Source organism: Nylanderia fulva, unplaced genomic scaffold (genome assembly GCF_048542155.1).
Source record: "Nylanderia fulva isolate GAGA-0341 unplaced genomic scaffold, ASM4854215v1 Scaffold1113, whole genome shotgun sequence".
Classification (NCBI taxonomy): Eukaryota; Metazoa; Arthropoda; class Insecta; order Hymenoptera; family Formicidae; genus Nylanderia; species Nylanderia fulva.
In genome coordinates, this window is record NW_028189317.1 from 487 (window position 1) to 16,221 (window position 15,735).

A 15,735-nucleotide genomic window follows, 5' to 3' on the forward strand; every position below is an offset into this window, starting at 1 on the left:
AAAAATTTAAAAAAAATTTTTTTGGGGGGCCAATGTTTTTTCCGGGCAAAAAAAACCACCAAAAAACAGGGGACCGGTAGGTCTCCGGCCATTTTAAAAAACCCAAAAGGGACCTTAAAAAACCTACAAGTCTCCTACCTGCACCTAAAAATCCTTTTTTTGGGGGTGTAGAAATACAAAAAAAAAAAAAATTTTGGAAATTTCCCTAAAAATAACCAAAAGGGGGCACGCCACGAGAAAATTTGGGCCAAAAAAAAAAAAACGGTCAAAACCGTTCCGGAGAAAAACGGTAAAAAAATACGTTTTTCAAAAAAAATTAAAAAAACGTCGTCTTTTCTTCTTCTTTCTTCTTTTCTTTTTTTTTCTTCTTCTTCTTCTCTGTCCGCGCCCTTCGCGTCCGGGGTTTATTTTATAAAATCTCTTCTCCCTTTTCCCACTCCCCCCCCCCCCCAAAATTTTCCCCCCCCCCCTTTCCCCCCCCAACATCCCCCCCCACCCCCCCCCCCCACTCCCCCCCCCTTTCCCCCTAACTCCCCCCCCTTTCTCCTTTTTTTTGTCCTTTTTGTTCTCCCTCTCCCCTCTTTTTTCCCCCCTTTTTACCCCTTTTTAAAACCCTCTTTTTCCCTTTCCCCCATCTTTCCGCCTCTTTCCCCCCTTTTTTGTTCGCCCTTTTTTTTGGGGCCCCTTGTCCTTTTCACCATTTTCCCCTTTTCCCCCCCTTTCGTTTCCCCCTTTTCTCCCCTTTTTTTTATTCTCTCTCTCTTTACCTCTTTCACTCTCTTTCGTCCCCCTTTACCCCCCTTTTCCCCCCCTTTCCCCCCTTTTTTCGTCCCTTCCCCCCTTTTTTTGTCCTTTTTTCACCCCCCCCTTTTCCCTCCCCCACCCTTTTTTGTCCTCTTTAAACCCCTCTTTTTCGTCCTTTTTTTCCCACTTTCCCCCCTTTTCACCCCTTTGGGGGCCTCCTCACCCTCTTTCACCTCTCACCCACCTTTTTCACTCCTTTTCGCCTCTTCACCCTTTTTTCGCCCCCCTTTCACCCCCTTTTCTTTTTGGTCCTCTTTCGTCCTCTCCCCTTTTTTTCCCCCCTCTTTCGCCTCTCTCCCCTTTTTCGTCCTCTTTCACCCTTTTTTTGCCCTTTTTTTTACCCTTTCCCCCTTTTTTGTCCTTTTTTTTCCCCCCTTTTTCCCCCTTTTTTTCCCTCCTCTCCCCCCCTTTTTACCTCTTTTCTTCCCCCTTTGGGGCCCTTTTTTACTCCCTTTGGCCCCTTCTCTCACTCTTTTCTTTTTTTTCACCCTTTTCATTTTTTTTCAAAAACCCCCTTTTCCCCCTTTCCCTCCTTTTTTACTCTCCTTGGGTCCTCTCTTCCCCCCTTTTCATTCGTCCTCACCCCCCCCTTTCTTTTTCCCCTCCCTTTTTTCCCCCTTTTTCCCCCCCCTTTTTTTCGTCCTTTTAAAAACCCACCCTCTTTCTCCTCTCCCCCCCTTTTCGACCTCTTTCACCCCTTGTCCCTTTCACTCCCTTTTTCTTCTCTCACTCCTTTCTTTTTTTTTTCCCACCCTATTTCTTTTTTTTCACCCCCCTCCCCCCCTCTTTCGCCCTCTTTCCGTCCTCTTTAAACACCCTCTTTCTCCTCTCTCACCCTTTTTTCCCCTTTTCAATTCCCTCTCACCCTCTTTCACCCTTTTGGCCCCCCCTTTTTTCCCCCAAACCCCTTTTTTTTCCCCCCTCTTTCCCCGGTCCCCCCCCCCCCCTTCCCTTTTTCCCTTTCTTTCGTCCTCTCTCCCTTTTCTTCTTTCTCCCCCCTTTTAATTGCAATATTTAAAAAGGTTTTTTTTAAAAATTTTAAATCATTAAAATTATTTACAGCCCCCCCATTTTTTTTACTAAATTTTATTATTTCTTTTTTTTTATAAAAATTTTTAAAATTTGGGGGGGCAAAATTTTTTAAAAATTTTAATTTTTTTTTTGGCATCTTGCTTTTTAGACAAAAAAATTTTCCCCAAATTTTTTTGCGGGTATCAAATTTTTTTTTTTTTTTTTTTAACTTTATGGGGTTTTGGGACCCACAAAACTTTTTTTTGATAACAAATTTTTATTTTTAATTTTCTTTCTAAATTTTTTAGCTGATTTCATAAAAATTTAGATATTTTTTACATAGTTTAACCTTTTTTCGGACAATGGTTTTTTAAATCCTTTTTTTTTTTTACTCTTTTAAAATCTTTTTTTAGTAGAAAAGCCTTGTGTTGGGGGCCCCTCTGTTTTTTGGTTCATGTTTCCTTGTTCCCAAAATGTAAAAAACAAATTTAAAATTTTTATGCCTCCAAATTGTAAAGGGGCTATTTTAACTCTCCTTTTCAAATATAAGAATTAATATTTCAATAAAAAAAACGGGGGAAAAAAAAAACCCAAGTTTTTTTTTTTCCCTAAATAAAAATTAAAAATTTCAATAAAAAAAATGCGGGCAAAAAAAACTCTTCAGTTTTTTTGCTTTTCTTTAAAAAAATTGTATACAAACTCTTCAAAGCAACATTTGGTAATCTGACACTTGAACATCTCACTTTAAAAAACTTTAAAAATTTTTTGGGTTATTCGAAATTTTTGTTATTTTTTTTATATTAAAAAATTTTTTTATGCAGTATTGCCAAAACCCCTTTTTAGTAACACAAACCCATTCTTTTTTTTTTTTAAATTTTTCCCCTTTTTGGTTTTTCTTTTTTTGTTCGTTTCTTTTTTTTCTTTTTTTCAAATTTTTTTGCAAAAAGCTACCATTGTACAAAAAACTTTCAAAGATATAAATATTATTTTTGGGGAAAGATCGCTTCCTTTTTTACATCAAAATTTTTGCCCGGTACTTAAAAAAAAAGGTATAGGTGGGTGTAGCAAAAGAATTTTTTTATAAAAAATATTTTTAAAAAAAAAACCTTTTAATAAAATTTAAAAATTTTACCCGCCTAAAATTTTATTATTTTTTTACAAAACCCCCCACCGCGCAATATCGCGGAGCACTACAAACCCCCCCCTTTGTAAAACTGCAAAAAGGACAAATTTCCCTAAAATGCATCTTCATTTTTTGTGTAGTGGTATTATTGTGCGCATGTTTTTTATACGTTGAATACTGTATGATTAATCTAGTAAAACCCCGATTTTTCTGCCGTTTTTTGAGGTTTTAAATATTAAAAACTAAAAAGCCCCTCGCTAGATATAGGGGTTTCTCGGCTATCCCTTCCTGGCGCGTTTTCCCCCTTTTTTTTTATGGGGGTTTTTTTTTTAAATAAAAAGAAAAATGTATTTATTTTTAAATTTTTTTAGGGTTTTTAAGTATTATAAAACATTAGGGTTCGCCGTCCCCCCCCGTCCCCTTTCCCCCGTCCGCCCCTCCCGGCCTTTTTTCCCCAATAAATTGGGGGAGGACATTTTCATGAGGAACCATAAAACCCCTCCTCTTGGCGCAACTCCGGCGCGCCCCTTCCCCCCTGAACTTTTTCAAAAAAAAATTATTTTGTTTAGAAAATAGGTTTTTTTTAGTTTCTTGGGTTTTAAAAATAATAAATGTAAAATTTTTAAAAAAATTTTTTTATGGTTTTTTAAAAAAATTTAAAATTTTTTTTTTTTTACTCCTTTTAATTTTTTCCCCTTTCTTTTTTCCCCTTTTTTTTTTCCCCTTCCCCTCTTTCTTTCGGCCCCCGGTTTTCCTTTTCCCCCTTTTCCCTCTTTCCCCCCTTTTTTCCTTTTTTCCCCCTTTCCCCCCCTTTTTTTCCTTTTTCCCCCTTTTCCCCCTTTTCCCCCCTTCCCCCCCCTTTTTTTTTTTCCCCCCCCTCTCCTTTTTGTTTCTTCCCTTTCTCCCTTTCCCCTTTTCCCCCCTTTTTCTTCCCCCTCCCTTCGTTCGCTCCCTCTCCCCCCCTTTTTCCTGCGTCGTCCCTTCTTTTCTTTTTTTTCCTCTTCCCCCTTTTGTTTTTTTTTTTTTTTTTTTCCCCCTTGGTCTTCCTTTTTCTTTGTCCCGATCTCCCCCGGAAAATTTCTTCTTTTAAACCGTGACCCCGCATTTCCTCCTTTAATTTTCCTGACTGTTTTTAGCGGTAAAAGGGAAAATCGTACACCGCGTAACGGTTAAAGAAAAATTAAAAAAAATTTTTTGCAAAACTGTGACTTCGTTTAAAGTCAAAAACAAAAGAATCAAAAATTTTATATAAAATTGTTATTAATTTTGGCTTTTCTTTATTATTATTTTTTAAATTTTTAGGGGTTTAAAAAAAATGTTTTAAATCAAAAAACCCCTAAAAACCTATTTTAAGGGGCAAATTAAAACTTTTGGGTTAAAAGTAACGTTTTGTATTTTGGTTAAAAGAAAAATTTTTCTCAAAAGTTTTCGTAAATCACGAAAATTTTAAAAGAAAAAATTGTAACGTTATTTAAAAACTAACATTTATATATTTTTTGGTTTAAAAAAAATGGGGTAATCCTAAAAGTTTCCCTAAATGCACTATTCCCAAAAACCCAATTGAAAAGTTATTTTAAATACTTAACATTTTTTTTTGTTACTCAAGTATACATTTGAAAAAACTTTTTTTATAATCATTACATACAGTATAAAAAAAAAATTGCATTTTTTTTTATTTAATGAAAAAACGTAATTGTTTATTATAATTATTAAAAATAGTTATTTTTAAAAAGGGGTTTTTTCAGAATTATCCTTGATATCAACAAAAAAATATTTAAAGTTACTTTTTTAACGAAAAGTTCAAATTTTGTCATTAAATTCGTATATTTCGAAACTTTTAAAGTATACACATTTAAAAACCCCAAAATTATAATTAATTAATAGTTTAAAAAGGTTTTTACAAAATATAATTGATAAAAAAAAAATAATATTATTGTTACTTTTTAACATAACTTTAAAAATTATGCATTAAAATTACGGTTTTTTACAAAACTTTTAGAGTAAAAATTTTATTTTAAACCAAATACAAAATTTTTAAAAAACCCAAAAGGGAAAAACCCAAATTGCAAAAAAATTTTCATTACGTTATTGACAAAAAAAAGGTCTTTTTTTTGTTTCGCCGATCTTAACATACTATACATATATGATTTTTTTTAATTTTTTTTCGTAATTCCCTTCGTGTTTACTGGGTACAAAAATGGCAAAATATTTTAAAAATTTTTTAAAATTAACAAAGGAAAAAAAACCCCGTTTTAAATTTAAAAATTTTTTTTTTAAAATTGAGATTAATTTTAAAAAGTTTAATTAGATTTCTTCAAGACAATTGATATACAAATTTAAAATCAAAAATTTTTTAATTAAATTCAATTTAAACAAATTTAAATTTTAAAGATTTTTTAATTGACAATTGAAAAATTAGCTTTGTTTAAAATTGTTAATCGTCGTCCCCTTTTTAAAATTTCTTTATACAATTAAAAATTAAATTTGTCATTTTTTTTTGGGAAAAATTTTAAAAAATGTGTAAAACTCAAAAGTTTCGAAAATACTACAAATTTTTAAAATAATAATTGTAACGTTATTTTAAATATGTAATTAATTTTTTTTTGTTAAAACCCATGTTATATTCTGTAAAACCTTATTTAACTTTATAATAATTATAATATTTTGGTTAATAAAGGGGGGAAACCCAAAAAAGTTTCGAAAATAACGAAATTTTAATGACAAAATTGTAACTTATTTAAAATGTAAAAATTAATATTATTTTGTTGATATCATGTATATTTTTTTAAAAACCTATTTAACTATTATAAAAAATTTTAAAAATTTTTGTTTAAATTTTTAACTCTAAATTTTCGTAAAACTACAAAAATTTTAATGCAATTGTAAGTTTTGTTAAAAATGTATTTAAATATTATTTTTTTTTGATATCAATTATATTTTTTAAAAACCCCTTTTTAAAACATTATTATTAAAAAAAAAAAAAATTGCGATTCACATTAAATAAAAAATATCCCCTTTTTTTTTTTAAATACTATGTTTTTTTATAATAATTTTTTTACAAATGTATACTTTTAATTCAAAAAAAAATTTACTTTTTAAAAATTTTAACTTTAAAATTTTATTTTAAAATTTTGCATTTACGAAATTTTTTGGGAGTATACCATTTATATTAACCAAAAACATAAACGTTACGATTTAAAATAAGTTAAATTATTTATTAAATTACTAGTATTACAAAATTTGAGTATACCTTTACTTAATCAAATACATAAATACATATAAAAATAACGGGCCCCAAAAATTCATAAAAATTTTTGTACAATTATAGATTCATTACGTATTTTTCCCTAAAGATCTCACAGTTATCAAAAATTTCCCATTTTCTTCCTTTTTTAAAACCCTTACGCGGGGGACGTTTTTTTATCTATCCCCATTCAAAATTTTTTTCAGGAAAGTTTTAAAGTTGAAAGAAAAATTTCGGTAAAATCTGTGTTTTTATAGAATTAAAAAATTTTTTCATTTTAAAATCATGGTTTACAAAGAAAAAAGGGTTACATAATGAAAAAATTTATAAAACGAAAAATTAAAACGGAAAAAGATCAAAAATTTAAAAAAAATAACCAAACTAAATTTTAAAATTAAAAGTTTTTTAAATTTAAAAAAATTTAAAATGAGTTTTAAATTTTAAAAATTAAAAAAATACTTTAATTACGAAAATTTTTAAAAAAAAAATTTAACGAAGACATTTTTTTACAAAATTTATTTTTGCAAAAAAATTAAAAAAAAATTTTTTTTGGATTAAATTTCAAAATTTTAAAAAAAAAATCTCTTCCCTTAAAAAAAGACTTAAGAAAAGATATAAAATTTTTTTTTTTTTCATTAAATTTTAAAAAATGGGAACGATTAAAACTTTAAATTTTTTAAAAAAAATGTTTTTTTTTTTGATATTAAAATACTGAATTTAAAAAAAATACTTTTCCTTGGTTTTTCCAAAATTATTGTACGTAAAAGTTACCAAAAAAAAAATAAAAATAATTTACGTTTTTTTTAAAAAAAATTTTTTGAGAAATTTTAATTTATATACAAATTTTTTTTATATTTAATTTTAAATTTTATTTAAAGTTAAAAATATTTTTTTTCCGAATTTTTTCCCCCCTTTTTTCAAAAAAATAAAAGAATTGTTTATTAAAATTGTTGTACATATTCAATATTATTTTAAATTTAAAATTATATCAAAAAAATTGCAGGAAGGGTTTTGGGGGACAAAGAATTTTAACCCCAGTTTCCTTTTGGAGAAAATTTTTTCAACACTAGGGGAAACCTTTCAAATGTTTTTTTCTATTAAATTCAAATTGTGTTTTATTTTTATAAAAAAAAATTTTTTAAAAAAAATATTGAAAAAAAATTTAATAACATAAAATTTGAATAAATTTTTTTAAAAATTTTATAAATGGTCTTGTTTTTAAAAATTTTTTTTTTTAAATTTTTAAAATTTTTTTTTTATTAGTATTATTTTTTTTTATATTTTTTTTTTTAAAAAAATTCTTTTTTTTTTTTCCTTTTTTTAAATTTAAAAAATTTTATTAATATTTGGGGGGGGGCCAAAATTAACAAAATGTTCGCCCCCAGAAATTTAAAATTTTTAAATATTTTTTTTTTTGTGGAAGTTTCATATAAAATTCTGTTTTTAAATATATTGTTAAATAGTTTTGTTGCATACTTTACCCCAATAAATTTTTTGTTTTGTAAAATTTTTTTAAAAGGGAAAAAGAAACGGAAATTTGAAAAGATAAAAAGGGGGACCTTTTTTTGAAAAAAAAAAACCTAATCGAATCAACTTTATCCGTCAGTAAAACAGCTCAATTTTTTATATTTTTGTAAACGGGGCTTCTAAAAATTTTCAAAAAACAAAAAAGCCCCGCCGAGGGGAATATCACTTTTAAGAAAAAAAGTAAAAAGGGAAAACCTAATTTCACGAAGGTGAAAATAAAAAGTGGCCCCCCTACACTGAGGGTTAGGGGCGGGCAAAAAATGGGAAAAAGGGATTATTCTAATGAATTGGGTGTTCAAAAAAAAAAGGCCCCCAAGGACAAAAAGGGGGTACTATTTTTCTTAAAACCCCTTAAATAATGGGGCTGTATAAAGCTGCCGTAAGGCCGAAAAAAAAATCGGCCCCTCGGGCGCTGTAAAAAAGGCTCCCCCTAAGCGCCGAAATAAAAAATCGCGCTCTGGCCGTTAAAGGGGGGGGCCCTAAACGCTAAAATTAAAAAACCCCTTTTTCTGCCTTTTAAAAAATTTTCCGTAAGCCCCAAAAAAAAAAATATCGGCTGTCTGGCGTTTTTTAAAACTGTTTTTTCGCTGTTTAAAAAACAGTGCAATAATTTCTAATTTGCCTGGCTTCAGATTTCCCAAAAAAATATCTAAAGAAAAAAAAAACCCAACCCTAAATATGTTGTCTTTTAAAAAACGGAGAGACAAGAAAAATTATGGTTGCGTTCTCCAAATGGGCCCGATGGGGGCCCCTTCTTTTTTTTAAAAATTAAACCCAAGAATAAAATTCATTTTGTGAAAATTTAAAAAAAAGTCCAATGTATCGTTAAAAGTTTTTTCAATTAACAACTTTCATAATTTTTTAAAAAAAATATATGTAACTTTTTAATTTTTATTTTTTTTATGTACATATATGCCATATTTTCAATTTTTTGAACTTTTGCATAAATTTTCTTATCCCAAAAAGTGATAAAATCGAAAAAACTTTTTTGTAAAATTTTAAATTCTATTAATTTTACATGAATTACTATTAAAAAGGGCCCCTATATATCTGTACTTTAAAAAATTGATATCCAAAAAAAAAAAAAAAAGAAAAGGGGGAAAAGGCCCTGTTCAAAAAGGCCTCAAAAAATTTAAAAAAAAACTAATAAAATTATCCGAAATAACGATTTTTTTCAGGGGCCCTTCAAAGTGAAAAACTAAATGTATTTATCCAAAAATTAGTAATAAAATATTCCCATGAAAAAAAACTTGATATTTTATTCAAAAGGGGGAAGTTCCCATTGAAAATTTCAACATATAAGTAAAAAATATTAAATTTTTAAAATTTTAAAATAAGTCATATTTTTCTTTTTTTCCAAATATAAAAGTCTTTTTTTAAAGATTGTTTGAAATTCAACTAGCCCTACAATAAAAAAATTGCTCGAATTCCCCCAGTACCATTTTTAAAATTTTTTTAGAAAAATAAAAAGGGGGCCTGCCTCAAAAAAATTTTCTGGGTAAATAAATAATTTAAATAAATTTGGGGAAAATTTTAAAAATTTAAAAACCTCCAACTTCTTAGTAAAAAATTTTTTTAAATTTTGTATCAACTTTTCCCCCCTTTTTTTTCCTTTTTTTTTAGGGAAAAGTTTTTTGATTAGAAAAATTTTTCCGTTGCCCGAAACGGGGGGATTTAATAAAATTTTAAATTGAAAAGTTCTCAGGTCATACAAAAAAGCTATACGCCTTTTAAAAATTTTAGGGAAATTTTTCGTAAAATCAATAAAAAAATTTCTATTAATTAAATGAAAAATTTTTGAAAAATAATCAAATAAACCTTGCTATTTTAAAAACCTTTTTCAGATCGCAAGACCTATTTTTTATTTTTAAAAAATTTTTTTTTTTTTTTAAAAACCAAAAAAAAAGGGATTTTTTTAGTTTTGTATTTCACTTCGGGGTGTGTAGAGTTTTAAAATACTTTTAATCCCCTTTTTTTATCTAATCTTCTTCAAATTTTTACTTTTTTGTACTTCAAGTTTTTAGTAAAATTTTTTTGTAAAAACTTTTGACTTATTCTAAAAGACATCGAGAAAAACTAGTTTTTTTAAAACAAAGGGCCCCCATGTTTTTTTTTGAGTATTAACAAATTTTTTACCCCTTTAAATTTTTACCCTTTTTTCCCTTTTACGGGCCCAGTAGGGAAATTTTAAATCAAATCCCCCTATAAACGACTTTTTAAAAATTTTTTTGCACTAAAAACATTCGCAAATTTTTTTTCTAAAATTTAAAAATTTTAAAACATTTTTTAAATTAAATTTTTTTTAAAAGTGAATTCCCCCCTTGAAAAATTTTAAAAAAGTTTTTTTTTATGGTAAATTTTTACAAAATTTTTGTTTAAAAATTTACAGATTAAAGCCCGTTTGCCCCAAAGGTCTGGGTAAAAGGGGCCCAAAACAAATTTCCCCCTTTTCCCCCCTTTTTTTTTTCAGCGCCATAAAACGTAGGAGTGGTAAAAGCGTAACCCCATTAAAACGTTTTCCCCAAAAAAAAGGTCCCCCCCTTTTTTAAATCGCCCGGGGGGAAAATTTTCAAAATTTTTTTTTCCCTAGCGTTGGGGTATTTTGGGGAAAAGGGAAAAATTTTTTTTGATTTATAAATAAATAAAAAAAAAAATTTAACCTCCCCCTTTTTAAAAATTTTTTTAATAAATTTTTTTTTTTATTTCATTAAGTTAAAAGCCCTTTTTAAATTAAATTTTTATTTTTTTAATAATTAATTTAATTTAAATTCCCTAATCTTTTTTAATAGTGAAAAACGTATACTAATACTTTAATACGTTAATAATGAATTAATATTTTTCGAAGCAAAATTAAAATTTTTTTTAATAAAAAAAATTTTTTTCAAAAATTATATTTGACTTTTAAATTTTTTTTAATTTTTTTAGCAAAGATTTCCAAAATTTTTCCTTAAAAAACCCATAATAGAGTTTTTTTTTCATCCCATATAATTTAAATTTAAATTTAATATTTTTAATTTAAATTTTTAAATAAAAAACCCCAAATTAAAATTAAAAAGGTAAATTTAAAATTTTTTGGGGGGAACCCAAAAATATAAAATTTCGTTAAAAAAACGTATCCCCCTTGATAGAAATTTTTCCGAAACAAAAATTACTAGAAAAAATTTAAAAATTACCATAAAAAAATTAAAAAAAATTTAAAAATTTTTAAAATTTATATTTTAATAAAAAAAACATTTTAAAAAAAAAAACAGTTTAAATAAATATAAGTATTATAAACAGGGTACTTAAAATTTATTGAATCTGTTTTTTTAAAAAAATTTTAAATAAGCTTAGAAAACTTGATTTTAGGGTAACTAGCAAATTTTTTTTAAAATTTTTCACGAGGGTTTTTGACGTAATAAAAGGGTTTTATTATTTTTATATAAAAAAAAATAATTTTTAAAAAAATTCCCTTTAATTAATTTTTAATCTTTTATGATTAATTTAAATTTCCCTCTAATTTTTTTTTTTTAAACAAAAAATACATCATGGAAATAACTTTTTTAAAAATTTAATTTAATATATTTTTTTTTTAAAAAAATTTTTTTTTCCTTTAAAATTTTTTTTTTTTTTTTTTAAAAAAATTAAAAAATTTTTTTTTTTTTTGGGGGAAAAAAACCCCCTTTTGTGGAAAGATTTTTTTTTTAAAAAAAAAAAAAAAATTTTTTAAAAATTTTTTTTTTTTAAAAAAAAAAAATTTTTTTAAAAAAAAAATTTTTAAATTTTTTAAAAAATTTTTTTTTAAAATTTTTAAAAAAAAAAAAATTAAAAAATTAAAAATTTTTTAAAAAAAAAATTAAAAAGGAAAAAAAATTTTTAAAAAAAAAAAAAAAAAAAATTTTTAATTTTTTTTTAAAAAAAATTTTTTTTTTTTTTTTTTGCTTTTCTTTTCCTTTTTTTCCCCCCCCCCTTTTTTTTTTTTTTTTTTTTCCCCCCCCCAAAAAAAAAAAACCGGGGGTTTTTTAAAAAACCCCCCCAAAACCAAAAAAAATTTTTTTTGGGGGGGTTTTTCCCCAAAAAAAAAAAAAAAGGGGCAATTTTTTAAAATTTTTTTTCCGGGGTTTAAAAATTTTAAAAAAATTTTTTTTTTTTTTTTTTTAAAAAAAAAATTTTTTTTTAAAAATTTTAAAAAATTTTTTTTTTTAAAAAACCCTTTTTTTTTAAAAAAAATTTTTTTTTTTTTAAAAAAAAAAAAACCCCTTTTTTTAAAAAAAACCTTTTTTTCCCAAAAACCCCCAATCTTTTTTTTCCCAAATTTTTTTAAAAAAAAAAAACCCCTTTTCCCCCAAAAAACCGGGAAAAAAGGGGTTTTTTTTTTTTTAAAAAAAAGTTTTTAAAAAAAGGGGGGGGGAAAAGGGGGGGGGGGGGAAAAAAAACCCGGGGGGGGGTTTTTTAAAAAAGGGGCCAAAGGGGAAAAAGGGGGGTTTTTTAAAAAAAATTTTTTGGGGGGGGGGGTTTTTTTTTTTTTTTTTTTTAAAAAAAAAAAAAAAAAAAAAAAAAGGGGGGGGGGGGGGAAAAAAAAAAAAAGGGGGGGGGTTTTGGGGGGGGAAAAAAAATTAATTTTAATTTTTTTTTTTTTTTTGGGGGGGGTTTTTGGGGGGGGGGTTTTTTTTTAAAAAAGGGGGGTTTTTTTTTTTGGGGGTTTTTTTTTTACCCTTTGGGGGTTTTAAAAGGGGGGGGGTTGGGGGGGAAAAAAGTTTTTTAAAAAAGGGGGGGGGGGGGTTTTGGAAAAAAATTTTTTTTTTTCCCCCCCTTTTTTTTTTTTCAAAGGGGGGGGGGGTTTTTTAAAAATTTGAAGGGGGGGGGGGGTTTTTTTGGGGGTTTTTTGGGGGGGGGGGTTTTTGGGGGGGGGAAAGGGGGGGGGTTTTTTTTTAAAAAAATTTTTAAAAAGGGGGGGTTTTGGGGGGGGGTTTTTTCCGGGGGGGGTTTTAAAAAATTTTTTTTAAAAAGGGGGGAAAAAAAAGGGGGGGGGTTTTGGGGGCCCCTTTTTTGGGAAAAAAAAATTAAAAAATTTTTAAAAAAATTTTTTGGGGGGGGAAAAAAAAAAAAAAAAAAAAAGGGGGTTTTGGGGGCCCTTTTTTGGGGGGGGGGGGGTTTTTAAAGGGGTTTTTAAAAAAAAAATTTTTTTTTTAAAAAATTTTTTTTTTTTTGGGGGGGGAAAAAAAAAAAAAAAAATTTTGGGGGGGGTTTTTTTGGGCCCAAAGGGGGGGAAAAAAAAATTTTTTTTTTTTTTCCCCCTTTTTTTTTGGGGGGTTTAAAATTTTAAATTTTTTTTTGGGGTTTTTTTGGGGGGGGGGAAAAAAAAAATGGGGGGAAAAGGGGGGGGGGAAAAAAAAAAAAAAAAAGGGGGGGGTTTTTTAAATTTTTTTTTTTGGGGGGGTTTTTTTTAAAAAATTAAAATTTTAAAAAAAAAAAAGGGGGGGGGGGGAAAAAAAACCCCCTTTTTTTTTTTAAAAAAAAAATTTTTTTTTTAAAAAAATTTTTTTAAAAAAAAAAAAACCCCCCCCCCTTGGGGCCCCCCCCCCTTTTAAAAAAAACCCCCCCCCGGGGGGGGTTTTTTTTAAAAAAATTTTTTTTTTTTCCCCCCAAAAAATTTTTTTTTTTTTTGGGAAAAAAACCCCTTTTTTTAAACCTTTTTTGGGGGGGGGGGGGGTTTTTTTTAAAAAATTTTTGGGGGGGGGGGGGGGGGGGGTTTTTTTTCCGGGGATCCCCCAAATTTTTTTTGGGTTTTGGAATTTTTTTATTTTGGGGGGGGGTTTTTTTTTTTTTGGGGGGGGGGGAAAAAAAGGGGGGGCCCCCAAAAAAAAAAAGGGGGAAAAAAAAAAATTTTTGGTTTTTTTTTTTAAAAACCCCCAATTATTAAAAATTTTTTTTTAAAAAAAAAGGGGGGGGGGGTTTTTTTTGGGCCCCCGGTTGGGTTTTTTTTTCCGTTAAATTTTTTTTTTTTTGGGGGGGGGGGGGGGTTTTTTTTTTTTAAAGGGGGGAAAAAAACCTTTTTTTGGGGAAAAAACCCAAACCCCAAAAGGGAAATTGGGGCCCCTTTTTTTTTAAAATTTAAAATTATTAAGATTTTAATACCAAAAAGTGATTAAGGCGTATAAAAATTTCACAAAGAATAGGAGCCTTTAAATTCTTAATGTAAAAAATTTCAAGTAATAATTTTCTTTAATAAAATTTTAATTAAAAAATTAATTAAAAAATTTTTGAACACTGTGTTATATCACATTTAAAATCGTGATTATTTCAATAAAAAACATTTATATGTGTAAAAAAATATATTTTTTTATATTTAATAAATTTTATATATATATGCATATATGTAAAATATTCTCGCTCTCTCTCTCTCCTCTCTCTCTCCTCTCACACACACACACACACACACACACACACACAACGGGGGCCAAATCTCTCAAATTGGTCTCATGATCAATTAGCCTGGATTCGCACCAGGGGCAAAGTCTGTTGGTAATGTCCAAACGAATTTAGGCCTGGACTTGCACCAGGGGCAAAGTCTTTTTGGTCGAGTTCTACGAAATTTACCGCACGGACTCGAACCAGGGGCAAAGTTCTTTTGGTTCAAGTCTACGAATTTAGCACGGACTCGAACCAGGGGCAAAGTGTGTCGGTAAGGGGCAAAGTCTATCGCACGAAGATGGCGGGTCTCTTCTTTAGGCACTATTAGGCAGGCCTTTGGCGATCTGTCTATTAATCTGTGGCAACACTGAGTTATTCCATGTGAAGTGAACTGATTCAACAGGTTATGATTAGAGTCATGATCGATCGAAATAAGTTGCGAATTGTCGAAATAATTCCAAACGTATATACAAGAAATTTCTTTTTGATATTTAAAACGAATTGATTCGAACAAATTGAAGTTGGATGAAACATGGACCCAAGCGAGGTCGAGTTCCTCGGTGAGAAGCAACTGGTCAGCATAGTGCCTAACTTCAATCTGGACATGATTTATCTGATCTCGGGCACAGTTGGACCCTTTCGCGCCGGTTTACCTGTCAAAGTACCGATTTGGCTCGCTGTATGTCTCAAGCAGAAACAAAAGTGTCGTATCGTCGGTCAGGAATGGATGAACATTGAAGTCTGAATGAGAGGAAGGAGATGGAAAAGATGTCCAAGTATGATGAACTACTAAATTAATTACTAAAAATGATGAATTACTAAAAATTCGTTATTCACTGATATATATTTTCTCTCAATCGAATCTCGTTTTCGACTCGTGAAACATTTTTATAGATTTTTAGTACACTTGAAAAAAACCAAAATTATGGATAATGGTCGAAATGTTGTGAAATTTATTAAATAATGAATTGCCAGTATTGGTCGAGAAATTTCTTATTCCTTAATTTTTACAGATTGTTTACGCAGATGTCGAGTAATCATTATATAGACGAGTGTCAAATTTTACTGAGTGTTGCAAATGACGATATACCTGATGCAGATAATATAAGGATAGCAGTGAAAGTAAGTAAAACTGATAAAAAATATAATAAGTAGAGAATAAAAATTGTATTGTGAGAATAAAATTTGTGTAGAGAATAAAAATTGCATTATCAGAATTTGCATTGTTATAGGATATATGGGATATAAGGATGTCTAAATTGCGTACATCTGTTGATGCTTTTATAAAGAGCGAGGGAGTGCACGCAAGACTGGACCATCTCACTGCAATGGAAATTAATAGTATACGTCCATTACTGCCACATGCATTAGATCAAATGTTACGAATACAATCTGTAAGTATTTTTTTTATTTATTACTGTTATATGTATATGACATTATTGTCATAATTATATCAATATTTCTCATTTAAAATAATTTAGTTTCTATTTTTGTGTAGGCAAATACAGAAGAAACCAATTCCCAATATAGCGGAAGTATGTAAAGAGAAAAAGAAGTGTCAAATTATTTTTATAATATGCTGTTATAATATTGTTAGTAATATTGTCAAAGAAATATGAATTTTTTTTTAGAA

The 15,735-nt window shown here is 28.3% G+C and overlaps 1 protein-coding gene across 1 annotated transcript; it reads left to right on the plus strand.

Moving 5' to 3' along the window:
• The first annotated feature begins 14,412 nt into the window (after nt 1-14,412).
• LOC114935488 (DNA replication complex GINS protein PSF2-like protein) lies at nt 14,413-15,735 on the plus strand. Its single transcript, XM_029308335.2, is given in 5 exon segments — nt 14,413-14,839; nt 14,842-14,878; nt 15,116-15,224; nt 15,335-15,496; nt 15,601-15,735. Coding segments are annotated over 5 exon segments (558 nt in total). The 5' UTR covers nt 14,413-14,634; the 3' UTR covers nt 15,646-15,735.